A 22,036-nucleotide genomic window follows, 5' to 3' on the forward strand; every position below is an offset into this window, starting at 1 on the left:
TATCGTTCCTACATGCGTAAATGTGTTCATTGAGGCGGGTGTCGAGGTTTCTTGCTGTTTCACCTACGTAAATCTTGTCACAGCCTCCACAGGGTATAGTGTAAACTCTTGCGTTGACTGGTTCGTGGTACTTTGATTTTGTCCTGGTTAGATTCTTTATTGAAGTGCTAGAAGCGATGGCGACTCTGGTGTTAGCTTGTGAAAGTACTTTAGAAACGTTCAGTGCAACCTGGCTGTTGGGAAGAATTATAACTTTGTTGGGAGTTGTGTTGGTGCGTGGAGAATTAATGATCTGAAGAGCTCTTTTCTTGCAGTCTTTGATGAAAAAGGAAGGAAAATGTAATTCAGTGAATGTTTGGTGAATGTATGTACATTCCTCGTCAAGAAACTCAGGACTACAAATTCGGTATGCTCTTAGGAAAAACCCGATGATGATGCCTCTTTTGGTCTTGGTATCTTGACTGGAATAGAAGTGTGTGAGATCATTTTTATTGGTAGGTTTCCGATAAACTTGAAATCTTAGATTGTTGTCTACTTTGTGAATGAGGACATCGAGGAAAGGTAGCTTGTCATTGGACTCTTCTTCTAGTGTAAACTGGATCGCCGGTTCAACTGCGTTGAGCCTTGCCTGAAGATTCCGTACATCAAAACGTTTGGGAGTTATTACGAGGACGTCGCCCACGTAACGTAACCAAGTGACGCTTGAAGGGAATAGGCAGTGCTCCACACAAACTAGCCGGAGTTCTTACCAAACATCTTTCCTGCCTTCTGGGGACCACCAGCCCCGCTCATCTTAAACACTCAGGCGACCTTCTCAACCGCATCCGAAACCTCTCCATCCGTAACAAGAAACTAAGCAGTTTGGACGTGACTTCCCTCTTCACAAAAGCACCTACCACAAAAGCCATCGAGGTTCTACGACGTAAAGTCAATCAGGACCTTAATCTTCTTCTACCTCCCGGAGATTTTGTTGACTTGATTGAACTCTATGTTAATTTCAACTGTTTTTCTTTTAATAACAAGCTCTACAAACAAACCTACGGCATGGGAATGGGGTCCCCCATCAGTGCCGTCCTAGTCAACTTATACATGGAACACCTAGCCTGGTGGCTAAAGCTCCCGCTTCACACATGGAGGGCCCGGGTTCGATTCCCGGCGGGTGGAAACATTCGACACGTTTCCTTACACCTGTTGTCCTGTTCACCTAGCAGCAAATAGGTACCTGGGTGTTAGTCGACTGGTGTGGGTCGCATCCTGGGGGACAAGATTAAGGACCCCAATGGAAATAAGTTAGACAGTCCTCGATGACGCACTGACTTTCTTGGGTTATCCTGGGTGGCTAACCCTCCGGGGTTAAAAATCCGAACGAAATCTTATCTTATCTTATCTCACTTGGTTACGTTAAGTGGACGACGTCCTCGTAATAACTCCCAAACGTTTTGATGTACGGAATCTGATGTAAGGACCTGCCTAGTATGGGCCAACAGGCCTGCTGCAGTGTTCCTCCATTCTTACGCTCTCTTATAATCTTCAGGCAAGGCTCAACGCAGCTGAACCGGCGATCCAGTTTACACTACTAGAAGAAGAGTCCAATGACAAGCTACCTTTCCTCGACGTCCTCATTCACAAAGTAGACAACAACCTAAGATTTCAAGTTTATCGGAAATCTACCAATAAAAATGATCTCACACACTTCTATTCCAGTCAAGATACCAAGACCAAAAGAGGCATCATCATCGGGTTTTTCCTAAGAGCATACCGAATTTGTAGTCCTGAGTTTCTTGATGAGGAATGTACATACATTCACCAAACATTCACTGAGTTACATTTTCCTTCCTTTTTCATCAAAGACTGCAAGAAAAGAGCTCTTCAGATCATTAATTCTCCACGCACCAACACAACTCCCAACAAAGTTATAATTCTTCCCAACAGCCAGGTTGCACTGAGCGTTTCTAAAGTACTTTCGCAAGCTAACACCAGAGTCGCCATCGCTTCCAGCACTTCAATAAAGAATCTAACCAGGACAAAATCAAAGCACCATGAACCAGTCAACGCAGGAGTTTACACTATACCCTGTGGAGGCTGTGACAAGATTTACGTAGGTGAAACAGCAAGAAACCTCGACACCCGCCTCAATGAACACATTTACGCATGTAGGAACGATAACTTGAACAACGCCTGTGTACAACACCGAAATTCCACCAATCATCTCATGAAATTCAGAGACGCCCAATTAGTGATCAAAGAAACTAATTTCCGCAGAAGCAAGTGCTTCGAATCAGCACTGATCGCTGTTTCGAATACAATTAAACAAAACAACGGCAGCTTCACCATCTCTGAAGTCTTAGCAAGAATCCTCCTGAAAACAATAAACCCTGCCATCACATAGTCTCTCCTGTTATACTACACAAAGCACGTTACAGAGAGTGAACACTGAAACAAGCTGCCTCTATCCAGTCTATTTTTGTCCAACCTATTTTTATGTTACCCAAGTAATAGCTTTTATATCCTTTTACTCATGTACGAATTAATTGCTCTACCATGTTGTATTACTACTACTACTACAACTTTTGTCACTACTACTACTACTACTACCAATAGTATTGCACCTCACTCTGAGCCTATATATACCCTCTGTGTCCATGTACTGTTTGTAATGGCTTGATAAAGCTCCTGGAGAGCGAAACGTTGCCATAATAAAATGTCACATTAGTTGCACTTGTGTCCTTTTACTTTACATTATTTCTCTTGTTCATTTCTTCAGAGGAAGCATTTATGGAGAAGAATCCATCCAATAAACCAAATCCAGCACAATCCCAATGTATATACTATTTAAAAACTTCTTCTAGTTTAGAAGTGGGTGATTTTGCCTCCAACTGAAGAGGAAATGCGCCAGAAAAAAGTTGGAGCCTCTTCCGTAGATTTGGCTTAGACTCAGATGATTCTTCCTTTTGGACCATTTCACACTATGTTTCTTCATTCTCAGATTCGCTTGCAGCAAAAATCGTGATATCTTGAAGCACTTTTTTTTTTTTTTTATCTTTTGACGGAAGACAAATCGGCTTGAAACAAACCGCTGCCGATCTTCAAAAACGGAATAAGTCATCGTTACTTTGCTTCATGCACGTCTTTGGCCAAAGTTTTACAGTGAGACAGATTAGTATCTAGTAGTTGCTGGGTGGACTGATGTAATCCAGTGATTACGAGTTCATTTGTTGAGATGGTGACCATTTTTCTGATTTAGAAAAACACTTAAGCAAACACTAGGCCATATTTATTGGGAAATATTTCGGTCCTGAGACCTTGATCACTTCTAACATACAGAACAGATCAGAGGACTCACAGGTAAGGACCCACGAGGGGCGAGGGGCAAGTGGGGACAGTGCGAAGGATAGACGGTGAGAGGAATGTATTGAGTTTTTAACATACAGAGGTTAAAAGACAGTATATATAGACGGTGAGTGAGGTGTGAGTGACGCATAGTGACCTGAAGAATGTCATATTGGGATGAGGACGGGTAGACGATGAGATCATGTGACTCCTGTGTTGTTGGGTAGGTGCTGCTTTGCCTAGTTGAGTATCATCTATCTTTATGTTACAGAAATTTTGTAGTTTCCAGTGTTAATCTTTATTGTGTCGGTGATGGTGATTAGCGCCTCTTCCAGACATCTTCGGCGTCTAAGGTCTTGTCCGGTAAGAACGAGTTGTGCTTCATCATGGTGACCTGGCATTCTTCAGGTCACCAAGCGTTGCTCACACCTCACTGTTTTAGCCTCTGTATGTTACAAGTGATCAAGGTTCCAGGAATGAATCTTTTGTAATAGATATGTCCTAGTGTTTGCTTACGTGTCGGTACGTGTCGGTATTTATCACCAAGGTTTTTACCATATCAAAGATATGTATACATGCGCAAATGCATACATGCTGTACATATGTATATAAATACATAAGTTAATATTTTGCTGCATTAGAATTTTATCCCCACCCTGCACTATTCCTTTTGCTTGATTTGAGGTAGAGGAGACTGAGATTATGGAATATGGGGATACTTTTCTAAGATCCTGCAGCAACTGAACGACATATAGTTCTGTCTTAAATTTCAATCAATGCTTGATTACAGTAGATCGATATAAAATTATACTTTCGGTAATATGCTGTTGATGTTAAGAGAAACTTAAGATAACAGTAATGTGTGCCCATAAATAAACCTGTGGTTGAGATAACTGAAAGGAGTGATGATAACATATTAGTGCCAGGTCCCAGCTAGGCACTGACACTCTCCCAGCCAGGCCAGCCAGGCACTGACACTCTCCCAGCTAAGCCAGGACACTGCCAGCCAGGCACTGACACACTCCCGTGATCACCACCCTCACACACCTCTCCTCTCTACTGCTGGTATTATCATCATCTGACATTATTACAGTCAAGTAAGAGTACCAGGATGGCACCCAAGGTACGCACTGTTAGCCTTCATACTGGACAAGAGATGCCAATCATTGGCATTGGTACATTTAGGGTGAGTATATTAAATTGTAACAGTGAACTTAACATAACCAGTCACTAGCTGCCACTGCTCACAAATTACCACAAAATATCACAAAAAAAGACAATATACCATAAACATACTAGTAAACTACACCATACTGCCACTTATTAACAACTCAACCATTATGTAAAATATATCGTTGCATTATGAGCAAAAATATCTCGTAATTAATGTTTCAATCTCAAGGTAACTACACACACAGGGTATGCAGTGACGTCACACTGCCCATCAACATACCCACAACTACGCAGATATTTCTTTCCAGTCAATTTTTATTCAGGCAATAAGTACATTTTTTTTTATAACAATCCTTATGGCACACGGATGTTATGGGCACATAAAATGTACATTATGTAGATTTAACATAGAAGAAATCGATAAAATAAAAAAAAATGTGCCTTATTTCCATTGGAGTCCCTTGTCAAAATTTTACTTCTCCAAAAAATTGATATATGTGAATTACAGCGTTCTTTCAGCCCCCAGATTAAATATTTTTGTACATTCTCAGCCCCTCACCAAGGTGCCTTGATCCAAGGAAATGGACCTATCTTCTCTTTACTTGGTTTGAAACAGATTTATTCCTATTACACTGGAAGCTTATGTCCCCTGTGAGTTTAGCGATCCCAATGAATGTAATAATAATAATAATAATAATAATAATAATAATAATAATAATAATAATAATAATAATTATGAAAATTTATAAGGGGTTACTTGTACGAACCTCAACATTACATTCATACAAGTAATCTCAGTGGGGGCGACAACCATTTACTGTTTACAGTTGTGGAAATTTGTCTGGACTGCCTCCGTGTGAGTTGTCTACCCTAGCAAGCTGTTGACACCGAGCTCTGAGGTTGGTACCTCAGCCTCACGAGTGGCTTATATGACACATTTCCATAAATAACTGATGTTGCAAGAAAATCCGCCTTCATGCACGAATAGAGGACTAACTTACTTGGTGTTGGAGAATATATCACCCGGTCTTCAACCTCCCTAAGCCTTAGCCCCTCTGGATTTTCCCCTTCAAGTCACCACGTGCAGCCGGGAACCAAATTCCTGCAATATTCAGTCGGTATTATTGACCTGCCTTCACCTCAGAAGTTCCTGATTCCAAGGGGGTGTGTATCCCCTAGTATAACTATGCAGGAAGTGACACTAGCTTCTAAGCTTAAACAAAGAGGGGACTCTGGTACATACTGGTCTTCGGGCGTCCGACTGCACAAAGACCCACGGCACTTGTTGTTACGTTGGTGTCTTGTCTTAGGAGGCACTCGCGTCTCAAAATCCTGTGCCACGTCGTTCAAGCTTGGGCTACCAGTTCTCCCTCGCTAATATAACCTAGTGTTTGCCTACATTAAAGGCCTATTCCTACCTGCGCTAAGGTCTTAGGTTTACATTATTAATACCTACAGTTGCCTCAATAATCCTAATATTAGTTTACTAACAGCATCAACTACCTACATTTTCTTTGAAGGGTAAATCTATCAATTAAGATGTACTTTCCAACCACCTTCGCCAACCTGGGTGTGTGTATGTGTTTTGGGTGGATGTGAGGGCCCGCAAAACTCAGACGGTCTATCCATGAAATGTTAGGGCCTTCATATGGCTTATTTACCTTGTGGAACTTAGGACCGAATAAGTTCCAATAACAGTAGTCACCCCGTGCAGACGTGTGAGAAAACCTGGTCGCTGCAAGTGGTCCCTTCGACTTCACAAATCTTACCCATATCTATCCTAGACCAGTATAGAAGTGGATAGCACCCACAAGTACGGTGCTACTAATTAGTTGTGAACTGTATGGATTATATTTGACTGAAGGAAAAGGTAGGGTGGGTTACACACACACATATTCATCAGGGAATACACTTGTATAATACCAACACTTACCAAATTTTCTCTGGTGGTCACTGGAGGACGTTGTAGCACCCACAACACCTGTCCCATTATAACATACCTAACTGGCCAGTATCAGTCTGCTATAACCAGAAAGGGCACTTAACTGTGGGTGAGGAGGTCGCATTCCTTGTCTGTCTTATTTCCTCCTCAGATCTCGATATCCTACCAGCTGAAACGAATCTTCTTCCAACAGGATTATGATATCACTTGGTTTGTCCCGATTTAGAAGTCGTGACTCCGTAAAAACTCCATTATCCTTGGGACAGGAAACGCGAGGTTAACATGTGCTCACTCACTCGGGGAATGGCAGCTTCCATCACCTCAATCATTACTTAAACTTAATGTTAATATCGCTGATTTCACTACAATTCACAAGACGATTTAACGTCTCCTTAATTTTACACATGTTAGATATCGATCTATTAAGACCTAAGCTCGATGAGCGTTGATTGAGTAGTCGGGTATTTTTCCCCCCGAACACTCGTCATGTAATTGTGACCAGGTGTGGAAGTGTGAATTGCTCAGTACTCTATAATTTGTTCATGACTGTAGCCATGTATAAACGTAAGTAACCATTCTTGCAGGATTCATTACCTTTGTAACTTGTGAGTTCATTACTTTTGTACCTAGTTCAGCTATCAAAACTTTGGGGGCCCAGTCACTGGACCCATTACGTACCTCTGTAATCTGTAAATACATTTGTAACTTGTCATGATTGTGACCAGACCTACCTGGAGTTCATTACCTTTGTAAATTGTGACTTCATTACCTTTGCAAATTGTGAGTTCATCACCTTTGTAACTTGCTCAGCTATCAAAACTTTGAGGCCCAGTCCCTGGACCAATTATGTACCTCTGTAATCCTTTGACTACCGCCCACAGGATGGGTATGGGGTGCATAATAAAGATATTAAACTAAACTAACTAACACTTGTCATGGCGCATCCCGTCATACCTGGCATGGCATCCGTCACTACTTACTAATTTTATCACCTCGTTATAGTGGTCCTGCAAATTACGTTCCTTCACTCTTCACTAGGAACAGTTACAACCCTTCCTATTATGAATTGAGACCACTGATCACGTTTCAGCCGTCGGAACCATCAGTTTCCTGGCTCCATGTTAACTAGGCCTATCCCCCAACGACACTCCCGATGCCCGCCTAGGCCTCTCCTCTGCCCATCGGCGCAGGCACCGAGATTACCTGTTGGTTCTCTTCCATTTTTAAATACATTTTTAGACAAACAGCAACATGTTAAACACATTAGGCATTATAACTTCGGAAAATTAAATATATTCCACAATAATAATAATAATAATAATAATAATAATAATAATAATAATAATAATAATAATAATAATAATAATAATAATAATAATAATAATAATAATAATGTACATTCTTAGGAAAGCCAGTTGTTACACAAAGTGTCTCGGGTAAAGCAAAAGTTACGTAGGAAGTTTGAGATGTTGGATGTTAGTCCCAGACTGAGTGAGTCAGTACTTGTTGTTATAATAACAATATTTGTTGTTACAATAACAATATTTGTTGTTACAATAATAATATTTGTTGTTATAATAACAATATTTGTTGTTACAATAACAATACTTGATACAATAACAAACAATTTTGACCGTCACAGACCCACCCTCCCTTGTTAGGTAAGACACATATGCAACAGTTAGGTATCTTTATTTTGAAACGTTTCGCCTACACAGTAGGCTTCTTCAGTCGAGTACAGAAAAGTTGATAGAAGCAGAAGATACTTGAAGACGATGTAATCAGTCCATCACCCTTAAAGTTTTGAGGTGGTCAGTCCCTCAGTCTGGAGAAGAGCATTGTTCCATAGAATGAAACAATATGGAGATGAAGTGACAGGATGGAGCCTTTTTATAGCGCCAACAGGTGAGACGTAGGTCACTAGGAGAGGTAAGAACTCAGATGTTGGAAGGACAGGTCCCTCTCAAATCTAGCCGTTCTCACTAGTAGAGGTTGTAGAAGTTGATTGTAGGTCTGTACCAAGATACCCTTGTGTTGCAGTGTCTGACAGATTGAACATTAAAATGGTATAAAATACCGACAGGTTGTTAGGTAAGACACATATGCAACAGTTAGGTATCTTTATTTTGAAACGTTTCGCCTACACAGTAGGCTTCTTCAGTCGAGTACAGAAAAGTTGATAGAAGCAGAAGATACTTGAAGACGATGTAATCAGTCCATCACCCTTAAAGTTTTGAGGTGGTCAGTCCCTCAGTGACCATACCATACCTAGCTTAACTAAGCTATCCTGGCTCAGGCCTGGCTTGTTGGATACTTTTGGCTTGGTTAAAGGACTCCAATGGAAATAAGTCACTTTGTCTGACTTTCCTGGGTTATCCCAGGTTCACTACACATATGCTGCTATATATGATAATCTATGTAACTGTATTTGTGTATACATGAATAAACTTACAATTTTCCAACAAGTTGTAGCTTTAAAATGACTCTTCTGCAATAAAAGGATGTTCCATGGTGCTGGTGAAAGGTCCTTGATCCAAGAAACTGGACTTATCTTTTCCTTCCACGGATCAGTTAGAAATGCTTCCCATTCCACCTGGGATCTATATGACCCATTTATATGTTTAGTAGTTTCTTCTGATTAAAATAAAATAATTATGAACGGTATCAAACTTTTAGTTTAACATGTTTATTATGCACCCCATACCCATCCTGTGGGCGGTAGTCAAAAGATTACAGAGGTACATAATTGGTCCAGGGACTGGACTCCAAAGTTTTGATAGCTGAGCAAGTTACAAAGGTAATGAACTAGATCTGGTCATAATCATGACCAAGTTACAAAGGTAATGAGCTCCAGGTTGAGCTGGTCACACTCATGAATAATTGCAAAGGTAATGAATCAAACACATTAATCATGAGAATTTACAAAGGTAGTGAGCTCCAGGTAGAGCTGGCCACAATCATGACAAGTTTCAAAGGTAATGAATGATAAACACGTTATCACATGATTACAATCATAGACAAATTACATTATTATTATTATAATACAAAAGAAGCGCTAAGCCACAAGGACTATACAGAAGACAAATTACAGAGTAATGAGCAGTTAACAAACACAGTAGGGAATTCATCCAATGCCCCAACAACAGATGTTGCTAGATGCCTGTCTCTCCTCGGCAGACAGCCATTGCAAACAGCAGCAAGTTTCCCAGGGATCTGCTGCTTGCACGAGCACCATCGACCCTCCCCAAGAGGTCCAAGAAGCCAGTGACTCCGTTAGCAGCCCGATGGAGAGCTGCCCTAGGGACATGTCAGCGTCCTGGTGGACGCCAAGTTGATTGAAGATCCCAGGCCCTCGTGTGCACGGATGTTGAAGCTTGAGGAACTGAGTACACACTGCCGGTGGCACACCTGACAGCTGCCTCGCGGTCGAACTCCACGATGCTGTCCCTGTAGAAGTTCCTGTGAGCCCGGCACTCCCTACAGTGCCATCGCTGACATCGTGGGTTAGGGGAGAAGCACCCTCTATAGATGGGGTGGCGCTGGTAGTTGGGTGGGTGAGGCGGGGGAGATGGGCAGGGGTGAGGCGGGGGAGATGGGCAGGGGTGAGGCGGGGGCGATGGGCAGGGGTGAGGCGGGGGAGACGGGCAGGGGTGAGGCGGGGGAGACGGGCAGGGGTGAGGCGGGGGAGACGGGCAGGGGTGAGGCGGGGGAGACGGGCAGGGGTGAGGCGGGGGAGACGGGCAGGGGTGAGGCGGGGCAGACGGGCAGGGGTGAGGCGTTATGAGAGGGTCACTGTTTACTACACACGCCCTCTCCCTCCCCCCCAGCGGAGAGGGGGGGAGGCGCTGACTGGTCCTGACTCAACAACACCAAACCATCTAAAACTGCACAACACTTCAACTATTTACGCTGAAACGATGCACTGGGATGTCCGTTCGCTGCTCTGGTATCTTCTCAAAGCATTCACACTGAGTTCTGTTAAGTAGGGACCTGGTCAGCCTCTTTGACCAGGAGCTATCCTTGAAAATCCCGCAGCTAGTCCGCTACACAACCTGCCGCGTCAGCCACACTTTAATGGTTAATGTAAATTTTGAAATGGATAAAACAGTTTTTTGGATATTGGTTGTGTAGGTATAAATTTTGTTGAGTTCAATGTAATAACTGGAGAATATATCTTCAGCTCGACTTCAACTTTCAGTGATGATGTGTTTTCATCAAAGAAAACTTTTAGATTTTAAGTTGTGTAAGTTTTAATGTGTCAGTTTTATTAATGAAATTGATTTCGGTGAATTAATTTGAGAGCGTCTCTTCTGTTGAGAAATAAGTCAGCGTTAAAAAAATACATATACTTTTATGTACCCATTACATTTGTGTGCTACAAATCCAATTTAAAAAAAAGTAATGCTATATACCAGAGCTTAAATAAAACTTAACAGATAATTTCTGAGAGCCTCATCGGATGACTTTATATCCTAACATCTCAGAAGCTTTCGATTTAAAACTGATGTATGATCAGATAGTGAACTGAGATAACCAGAGAATGTCTCTTCAGTTTAGTTTCAGAGCTGCCATTTATTAGTGGAACGATTGAATTAGAGCTGGGCTCTGTTCCCTATGATGATCTGTCAATGTCTCTTCTGATTCATTTCAATATTTAAGTGCATTATAACTTATACTGCAAAATGAATAGTTATGCAATATAGGGATACCTTTCCTAGATCGTACTATTACAAAAATATGTCTAATTTGTTTACATAGTACAAGGAATCCAGAGATCAGGCGCTTGATATGTGACACCAATTCACAACATTTACCAGTCACAGCTTTAATTCTGTAATTATAGTTAGAAAATTAGTAAGATGGTGAATGCATGGGGTAAGCAACTGATAGTTTAAATGAGCATTGTGTAAATACCTTAAGGTTGTTGGCTCATAACATAGATAAATGTTTAATGTATTATTAATTCTATATGTGCAAATTTTCAGGCAAATGATGGATTCCGAGTGGTATTACGTGAGGCTCTTGAGTTTGGATATCGTCACATTGACACTGCAACCATGTACCAGAATGAACATATTATTGGTGAAGAACTGGAGAAGTTATTTAGCAGTGGTAAACTAAAGAGAGAAGATATCTTCGTTACTACTAAGGTGAGCATCAATGGTCACTGAAGACATTTTGTATAAACTCCTTACTGGTGACAATTTCTCCCCCATTGTCGGACTTTCCCTATTTGTCTTTTAAAATGGAAAAAAAAATATTTGGTAGATATATATTTATTCAGATAAATGCTAAATATATTAAGTAATTTAATAGAACTGGTTTCCTTTGTAGAATGTAGAATGTATTAACAAAAATGTGTATTTGGAAACATAAACACATAAGCAGTATAATGTGACCCCCCTATTGACAATGTTTCGCCCACACAGTGGGCTTTATCAAGTCACAAACTGATGTACCTGGGTGAAACAACGGCTTCTATAACATAACTGAACCCCTTGTCAAGAAACTTCATCATTATCCCACATAACTACACACAAATCTGCCAGTCCCGTCCAGGTCCTTATGAAATCCAACCTACCCAGCATTCTCCACCTGACACTGTCCTATAAATACTCACGTACCTTTCACCCAGGTAGATCTGTTTGTGACTTAATAAAGTCCGCTGTGTGAGTGAAACGTTGTCAATAAAGGATCACATTATACTGCTTATGTGTTTATTTTTCCATTGTTTCGGTATTTTATACCATTTATTTCCAAAAATGAGAATTTGCTTGTTGGTTGATTAATAGGATTTAGAGTCTATCGACTTTAAGGCTGCATGTTACCTGTCAAGAATACTTTAACCATTAAGTTGTTGGTCAGGTAGATCTATGTGAGTGGGTACAGTGTCTGTGCTGTAGATCTACAAGAGGATTGATAGACTTAGGCATCAGATTAATGAACAGCATGGTAGTCCACCGTGGCACACTTCCATTCTCTTATTTTCATTCTTTTTACCTCAAACCATGAGAAAAATCATTCAGGAAAGGAGTTCTGCGGATTCGAGATGTAGACGACCAAAAACTGACAGGGGAAAATGCCGAAAATAGTGGCCTCAGCATATCCTTTACACATCCTCAGAATAAACAATAATCTAACATTCTTTCGTAGTTTAGGTACTGATATGAGTTGTAATGATGACTTAATGACCAGTGACGATGATATATAGGTGATTGCGAGTATAAATATTTGCTGTGAAGTGTCCAGTCATAGTAAACCACACAAGCCAACACCAGATAGAGATATCCATTATTGTGGTGCGGCAGAAGCCATGGGTAGTTGTCCACGGACAGAAGCCATGGGTAGTTGTCCACGGACAGTAGCCATGGGTAGTCATCCACGGACAGTAGGCATGGGTAGTTGTCAACGGACATTGCTAGTAAGGAAATGGAGCGTATGTTGGTTAGTTTTAATATGTTTATTATGCACCACATACCCATCCTGTGGGCGGTAGTCAAAAGATTACAGAGGTACATAATTGGTCCAGGGACTGGACTCCAAAGTTTTGATAGCTGAGCAAGTTACAGAGGTAATGAACTCACAATTTACAAAGATAACGAACTCACAATTTACAAAGGTAATGAACTCCAGGTAGGTCTGGTCACAATCATGACAAGTTACAAAGGTATTTACAGATTACAGAGGTACGTAATGGGTCCAGGGACTGGGCTCCAAAGTTTTGATAGCTGAACTAGGTACAAAGGTAATGAGCTCACAAGTTACAAAGGTAATGAATTCTGTAAGAATGGTTACTTACGTTTATACATGGCTACAATCATGAACAAATTATAGAGTACTGAGCAATTCACACTTCCACACCCGGTCACAACTGTAATGAGCTATTGGTGCAAATATTGATTGTTGAGACACACACACACACACACACACACACACACACACACACACACACACACACACACACACACACACACACACACACACCCACATACCCACACACCCACACACACCCACACACACCCACACACACCCACACACACCCACACACACACACACACACACACACACACACACACACACACACACACACACACACACACACACACACACACACACACACACACACACACACACACACACACACACACACACACAACACACACACGCAACACACACACATGCAACACACACACACATTCCCAGACTCACACATACACTCCTCCCCCCTCCCCCACCGACATCTCACTCCTTCACCTGATCCCTCCCCTCCTTCTTTCACCATCCCTCTCCCCACCTTTCCCTCCTTCCCCCTCTCCCTCTCCCACTCACCCACTTACTTCACTCTCCTTCCCACTCCCCCTCCCCACTACTCTCCCACATAGCCACAGTACCTCCTCTACCTCCCCCCCCCACACTCTGACATACACATTACTAACCTAACATACAGAATTACATAGGTTTCCCACTCTGAGGCAATCAGGATAAAACAAAAATGGGTTGCCAGAGAGCAACAAGAAAAACCAAGGGACAGGAGGAGGAAACTGCAAAGGAAGATTGGGCAGGAGAGCTCACAAAAAGGGAACATGAATGGGAAAAGAAACTAGAACTTAGCATGAGAATGGAAGAGAGGATAGACATGGAAAGCAGGAAGTGGGAGGTGCAAGTCAAACCAGCAGAGGCCAGGATACAGAGTTTAGAAGAGGAACTGAAAAATCTGAAACAGCCTAAAGAACTAAAGAACATTTTGGGATTGACAACAGAGACTGCTACCTCAGTCACAAATAAGGGGACTGTAGGGAAAGAAGGAGCAAAACTGCATGTAGAAGCTCAATCAGTGGAGACTGTAGTAAATGAAAGAGCTAAGCTATATGTGGAGGCCCTAACAGACCACAGCAGAGCCCAGGGAAAGCCGAGAAGGGAAAATGACAGGCCACTGAGCCCAAGTACATTAGCTAGTGAAACTGAAGAAAGGAAAGCTGCAATGGAGGAAATCAAATTGAATGAAGGGATACTCAGGGATATGCAGTGGGAGCATGAAAGGGTGAGGTCAGTCTTTGTGTATGGGCTCCAGGAAGTTGAAGGGGAAACATATGAAGCAAGAAAACAAGGGAAAAAAAAGCAATTGAAAGCATCATGAAAGCAATAGGAGAAGACGACATGACCCAGCTGGAAAATTTTTGGAGAATAGGGGGGTTTGTAAAAAATAGAACCCGGCCAGTGAAAGTGACCTTCAAGGCAGAATCGACTCGGAACAGGATCCTGCAGGAGAAAGCACGATTAAGGGACATGCCAGCATACAGGAAGGTGTATCTCGACCGCGACAGAACACAAGCAGAAAGGCAGAAACAGAGAGAGATGGTACAAAGGTGAAAGGAGGAAAGAGAGGGGATGGAGAAGACAGACAGGAGATCCCAGACACAGGAAGATCAAATACAGCCTCCCTCACAACTTCCTATAGAAGCCTCTCAACCATGTCAACCCCAGTGCAACCAAACACTCTAAACCAAAACACCCATGCCACATCCAATGCCCCCACCCACTGCATTACAAACTCCACCCCCACAGCAACCACCCATAGTTCCTTATCAGGTCTCCCACTTCCCCAACCCCAATACACCTCCCAGACCACAATCTTAGAAAAGAAGTTGAAGGTGTGGTATACAAATGCAGATGGAATAACAAATAAGTATGAGGAGTGGCACGAAAGAATCAAGGAGACATCCCCAGACATAATAACACTCACAGAAACAAAACTCACCAGAATAATAACAGATTCAATCTTTCCATCCAGATATCAAATCCTCAGGAAAGACAGAGGGAGGAGAGGGGGAGGAGTTGCACTGCTCATTAAAAACCAGTGGGGGGTTGAGAAAATGGAAGGAATGGATGGCACGGGCGAAAGGGACTACTTAGTAGAACAATCCAGTCTGAGGGACATAAGGTGATAATTGCAGTAATGTACAACCCACCACAGAACTGCAGGAGGCCAAGAGAAGAATACGATGAGAGCAACAGAGCAATGGTCGACACACTAGCCGAGGTGGCCAGGAGAGCACACATGGGGAGAGCAAAGTTACTAGTTATGGGTGATTTCAATCACAAGGAGATTGACTGGGAAAACCTGGAGCCCCATGGGGGTCCCGAAACATGGAGAGCCAAGATGATGGATGTGGTACTGGAAAACCTCATGCATCAACATGTTAGAGACATTACCAGAGAGAGAGGAGAGGATGAACCAGCAAGACTGGACCTTGTATTCACCTTGAGTAGTTCTGACATCGAGGATATCATGTATGAAAGGCCCCTGGGAGCTAGTGATCATGTGGTTCTGTGCTTCGACTACATAGTTGAGCTCCAAGTGGAGAGAGCAGCAGGAATAGGGTGGGAAAAACCAAACTACAAAAGGGGGAACTACTCAGGCTTGAGGAACTTCTTTCAAGACATTCAGTGGGAGAGGGAACTGACAGGAAAACCAGTACAAGAAATGATGGACTATGTGGCAACAAAATGCAAGGAGGCAGAGGAGAGGTTTGTTCCCAAGGGAAACAGAAATAATGGGAAGAACAGAATGAGTCCTTGGTTCACCCAAAGGTGTATGGAGGCAAAAACTAGGTGTACTAGAGAATGGAAAAGGTACAGAAGACAGAGAACTCAGGAAAATAAAGAGATTAGCCGAAGAGCCAGAAACGAATATGCACAGATAAGAAGGGAGGCTCAGTGGCAATACGAAAATGACATAGCATCGAAAGTCAAGGCTGACCTGAAGCTGTTGTACAGCCACATCAGGAGGAAAACAACAGTCAAGGACCAGGTAATCAGACTGAGGAAGGGTGATAGGGAATTCACAAGAAACGACCGGGAGGTATGTCAGGAGCTCAACACAAGATTTAATGAAGTATTTACAGTGGAAACCAGTAGGACTCCAGGAAATCAGAGCAGGGGGGTGCACCAGCAAGTGCTGGATGAGGTACATATAACCAAGGAGGAGGTGAAGAAGCTGCTATGCGAACTTGACACCTCAATGGCGGTGGGACCAGACAACATCTCTCAGTGGGTCCTTAAAGAGGGAGCAGAGACATTGTGTGTACCATTAACGAAGATCTTCAACACATCATTTGAAACTGGGCAACTCCCCGAGGTATGGAAGATGGCAAATGTAGTCCCAATTTTTAAAAAGGGAGACAGACATGAGGCACTAAACTACAGACCTGTATTACTAACGTGTATAGTATGCAAGGTCATGGAGAAGATCATCAGGAGGAGAGTGGTGGAGCACCTGGAAAGAAACAAGTGTATAATTGACAACCAGCATGGTTTCAGGGAGGGAAAATCCTGTGTCACAAACCTATTAGAGTTTTATGACAAGGTGACAGACGTAAGACAAGAGAGGGGTGGATCGACTGCATTTTTTTGGACTGCAAGAAGGCCTTCGACACAGTTCCTCACAAGAGGTTACTGCAAAAGCTAGAGGATCAGGCACACATAACAGGAAAGGCACTGCAATGGATCAGAGAATACCTTACAGGGAGGCAACAACGAGTCATGGTACATGATGAGGTGTCAAAGTGGGCGCCTGTGACAAGTGGGGTTCCACAGGGGTCAGTCCTAGGACCTGTGCTGTTCTTGGTATATGTGAATGACATAACGGAAGGGATAGACTCAGAAGTGTCCTTGTTTGTGGACGATGTGAAGTTAATGAGAAGAATCAAATCGGATGAGGATCAGGCAGGACTACAAAGAGACCTGGACAGGCTACAAGCCTGGTCCAGCAACTGGCTCCTTGAGTTTAACCCCACCAAATGCAAAGTCATGAAGATTGGGGAAGGGCAAAGAAGACCGCAGACACAATATAGTTTAGATGGCCAAAGTCTGCAAACCTCACTCAAGGAAAAAGATCTGGGGGTGAGTATAACACCGAGCATATCTCCTGAGGTGCACATCAATCAGATAACTGCTGCAGCATACGGGTGCCTGGCAAACCTACGGATAGCGTTCCGATACCTCAGTAAGGAGTCGTTCAAGACTCTGTATACCATTTACGTCAGGCCCATACTGGAGTATGCAGCACCAGTTTGGAATCCACACCTAGTCAAGCACATCAAGAAATTAGAGAAAGTGCAAAGGTTTGCAACAAGACTAGTCCCAGAGCTACGGGGATTGTCCTACGAAGAAAGGTTGAGGGAAATCGGCCTGACGACACTGGAGGCCAGGAGGATCAGGGGAGACATGATAACGACATATAAAATACTGTGCAGAATAGACGAGGCGGACAAAGACGGGATGTTCCAGAGATGGGACACAGACACAAGAGGTCACAATTGGAAGTTGAAGACTCAGATGAATCAAAGGGATGTTAGGAAGTATTTCTTCAGTCATAGAGTAGTCAAGCTGTGGAATAGCCTAGAAAGTGAAGTAGTGGAGGCAGGAACCATACATAGTTTTAAAGCGAGGTATGATAAAGCTCATGGAGCAGGGAGAGAGAGGGCCTAGTAGCAATCAGTGAAGAGGCAGGGCCAGGAGCTATGACTCGACCCCTGCAACCACAAACAGGTGAGTACAAATAGGTGAGTACACACACACACACACACACACACTCACACACACACACACACACACACACACACACACACACACACACACACACACACACACACACACACACACACTCACACTCAAACTCACACACTCACACACTCACACACTCACACACACACACGCAACCACAAATAGGTGAGTACACACAGATACACACACACACGTGGGTCTGTGGGGTGCAGACATGGGTAACAAGGCTCCGAGAACCTTAGCGTTGTAAGGCGTGCAATAACAGCTAGCAGCAATCAGTGGTAGTGGAACTGATTACTGCTAGCTGTTATTGCACCCCTTACAACGCTAAGGTTCTCGGAGCCTTGTTACCCACGTCTGCACCCCACGGACCCACGTGTGTGTGTGTGTCTGTGTGTGTACTCACCTATTTGTTGTTGCGTGTGTGTGTGTGTGTGTGTAAGTGTGCTCCTGGCTCCTGTACCAACCCTAGGAAGGACCAATGCTTCCATTCCACACACAACTACTACAATTATCACTCCCACCACTACCAGTCCCTCTACCAAGGCCACCAGACTGCATCTGGGATGGGAAAGAAGTTGCAACTCCTTTCAGACCCTTATGATTGGAGTCTTTGATCCTTTTCAGAAGTTGAATATCGTTCAAGCATTATGTGGAAAATTACATTTACTTGGATGTAATATAAGGTACATACCAGTAAATGGTAACTAAGATAATTATTATTTATCAAAGTTACATAGACAAGTAGGAATTTGGGACACCTAGATCACAAAAATGTTCCCCCTTCGATACCTACAGCTGTCATATCCACAAGTTGCTCTAGACCTATATTAATTACAAATGAAATGTACATTACCAGGAATTCTGGTAAATTTAATAGAAATTTGTGGACTGTATATTAAGTTTAATAAATGATTACATATACACATTTATATAACAGAAGGAGAATTTATAATCATACTCACCAATTTGTCTGGAGATTACTGTGTACAATACATAATTTAGATAGCTTATCTGAGGTTCCTGGAGCTGTACTGTACATCGATTTAATGCTCAAATTATGCAGAAATGCACATCCAACAATTTCGGCTCCTATTTGAGAGGTGTAAGCCCAATATAACCTCTAGAGCGACGAAAATTATACATTTTACATTAACGTGTTTGTACTCCATTCAAAACACAATGGCGAGTCTCCTCTGCTCGACAGCGCAGGCGCCGAGCTTCCCATTTTTTACAATATAATGCTTATTAAATACAATAAATTTTATTAATTTACATACAAATACACTATTTTCGGAAAATATACTATATATTCCTCTAAGAAAAAGGAGGAGTAGATGTAAAACAGAAAGAGACAGGCGTTCCCTTTACAGGCGACGGAAAAGAATAATAGAGCGGCTAAAAGAGGTCAATATATCTGAAATGCGTAGGGAGACACTGGTCAGAGAAATAGCAAGCATCGAACTTAAGCTAAAAGAATCCTTTAGGAGTCAGGAATTGCGGGAAGAACTAAAAGCCATAAATGAAATCGATAGAAACCCAAAGTATTTCTTCTCCTATGCCAAATCAAAATCGAGAACAACGTCCAGTATTGGGCCCCTACTTAAACAAGATGGGTCCTACACAGATGACAGCAAGGAAATGAGTGAGCTACTCAAGTCCCAATATGACTCAGTTTTTAGCAAGCCGCTAACCAGACTGAGAGTCGAAGATCAAAATGAATTTTTTATGAGAGAGCCACAAAATTTGATTAACACAAGCCTATCCGATGTTATCCTGGCGCCAAATGACTTCGAACAGGCGATAAATGACATGCCCATGCACTCTGCCCCAGGGCCAGACTCATGGAACTCTGTGTTCATCAAGAACTGCAAGAAGCCCCTATCACGAGCCTTTTCCATCCTATGGAGAGGGAGCATGGACACGGGGGTCGTCCCACAGTTACTAAAAACAACAGACATAGCCCCACTCCACAAAGGGGGCAGTAAAGCAACAGCAAAGAACTACAGACCAATAGCACTAACATCCCATATCATAAAAATCTTTGAAAGGGTCCTAAGAAGCAAGATCACCACCCATCTAGAAACCCATCAGTTACACAACCCAGGGCAACATGGGTTTAGAACAGGTCGCTCCTGTCTGTCTCAACTATTGGACCACTACGACAAGGTCCTAAATGCACTAGAAGACAAAAAGAATGCAGATGTAATATATACAGACTTTGCAAAAGCCTTCGACAAGTGTGACCATGGCGTAATAGCACACAAAATGCGTGCTAAAGGAATAACAGGAAAAGTCGGTCGATGGATCTATAATTTCCTCACTAACAGAACACAGAGAGTAGTCGTCAACAGAGTAAAGTCCGAGGCAGCTACGGTGAAAAGCTCTGTTCCACAAGGCACAGTACTCGCTCCCATCTTGTTCCTCATCCTTATATCCGACATAGACAAGGATGTCAGCCGTGTCTTCCTTTGCAGATGACACCCGAATCTGCATGACAGTGTCTTCCATTGCAGACACTGCAAAGCTCCAGGCAGACATCAACCAAATCTTTCAGTGGGCTGCAGAAAACAATATGAAGTTCAACGATGAGAAATTTCAATTACTCAGATATGGTAAACATGAGGAAATTAAATCTTCATCAGAGTACAAAACAAATTCCGGCCACAAAATAGAGCGAAACACCAACGTCAAAGACCTGGGAGTGATCATGTCGGAGGATCTCACCTTCAAGGACCATAACATTGTATAAATCGCATCTGCTAGAAAAATGACAGGATGGATAATGAGAACCTTCAAAACTAGGGAGGCCAAGCCCATGATGACACTCTTCAGGTCACTTGTTCTATCTAGGCTGGAATATTGCTGCACACTAACAGCACCTTTCAAGGCAGGTGAAATTGCCGACCTAGAAAATGTACAGAGAACTTTCACGGCGCGCATAACGGAGATAAAACACCTCAATTATTGGGAGCGCTTGAGGTTCCTAAACCTGTATTCCCTGGAACGCAGGAGGGAGAGATACATGATTATATACACCTGGAAAATCCTAGAGGGACTAGTACCGAACTTGCACACGAAAATCACTCACTACGAAAGCAAAAGACTTGGCAGACGATGCACCATCCCCCCAATGAAAAGCAGGGGTGTCACTAGCACGTTAAGAGACCATACAATAAGTGTCAGGGGCCCGAGACTGTTCAACTGCCTCCCAGCACACATACGGGGGATTACCAACAGACCCCTGGCAGTCTTCAAGCTGGCACTGGACAAGCACCTAAAGTCAGTTCCTGATCAGCCGGGCTGTGGCTCGTACGTTGGTTTGCATGCAGCCAGCAGCAAGAGCCTGGTTGATCAGGCTCTGATCCACCAGGAGGCCTGGTCACAGACCGGGCCGCGGGGGCATTGACCCCCGGAACTCTCTCCAGGTAAACTCCAGGTATATTTTTTTGAGTTACTGGTAGGTGATAAAATATAAGTCTCGTTAGCCACTGGGCCAGCTAGCTTCAATAAGATTCATTCAACTTGGTATATCTCTACATCATAGGAAGGTTAATTCTAGATGATGAGGTGATTTCTCAGTAGGGCCTTAAACTGATTTCCAGGCAGCAGGGGTCCTTTTGTATGTTCCAGATCTTCGGGCCCTTCATGTACATAGCGTTTTTGCATAGGGAGAGAGGGACATGAGGGATATCAAAGAATGCTTTGAGACTTGTGTTATGCTTCTGCTTTCTGTTGTAGTTATCAATGAGGAGTTTGAGAAGAGGGTTAATATTGGAGAATAATGTTCTGTGTATGTAGTATGCACAATAATATGTGTGGATTCTTTGAATTAGTTATCAATCGCACAGCAGATTTCTGCTGAGTTATTAAAGGCTTTAGGTGATTTGATGTGGTTGAACCCCATGCACAAATACCATAGGTGAGGTAAGGGTAGATGAAAGAATGGTAAAGAGCAAGAAGTGCCATTTGGGGTACATAGTTCCGTATCTTAGAAAGGATTACTACTGTTTTGGAGGCATTCTT

General features: G+C 42.8%; 1 protein-coding gene and 1 long non-coding RNA gene across 2 annotated transcripts in view; one reads left to right on the top strand and one right to left on the bottom strand.

Moving 5' to 3' along the window:
• Nucleotides 1-6,629, bottom strand: part of LOC128687304 (uncharacterized) — a 52,092-nt gene extending 45,463 nt beyond the window's left edge. Inside the window, exons 1-2 of the long non-coding RNA XR_008406796.2 lie at nt 5,747-6,629; nt 5,505-5,605 (exon numbers count right to left, since the gene is read on the bottom strand). This is a non-coding gene — a long non-coding RNA (uncharacterized lncRNA). The remainder of the gene's footprint in view (nt 1-5,504; nt 5,606-5,746) is intronic.
• The window catches only part of LOC138854534 (aldo-keto reductase family 1 member A1-like), a 51,595-nt gene continuing 33,809 nt past the window's right edge, over nt 4,251-22,036 (top strand). Inside the window, exons 1-2 of the mRNA XM_070098338.1 lie at nt 4,251-4,516; nt 11,431-11,595. Of these exons, the coding sequence (XP_069954439.1) occupies nt 4,442-4,516; nt 11,431-11,595 (240 nt within the window). The 5' untranslated portion in view covers nt 4,251-4,441. The remainder of the gene's footprint in view (nt 4,517-11,430; nt 11,596-22,036) is intronic.

The sequence above is a fragment of the Cherax quadricarinatus genome, chromosome 62 (genome assembly GCF_038502225.1).
Source record: "Cherax quadricarinatus isolate ZL_2023a chromosome 62, ASM3850222v1, whole genome shotgun sequence".
In the NCBI taxonomy this organism is placed as follows: domain Eukaryota; kingdom Metazoa; phylum Arthropoda; class Malacostraca; order Decapoda; family Parastacidae; genus Cherax; species Cherax quadricarinatus.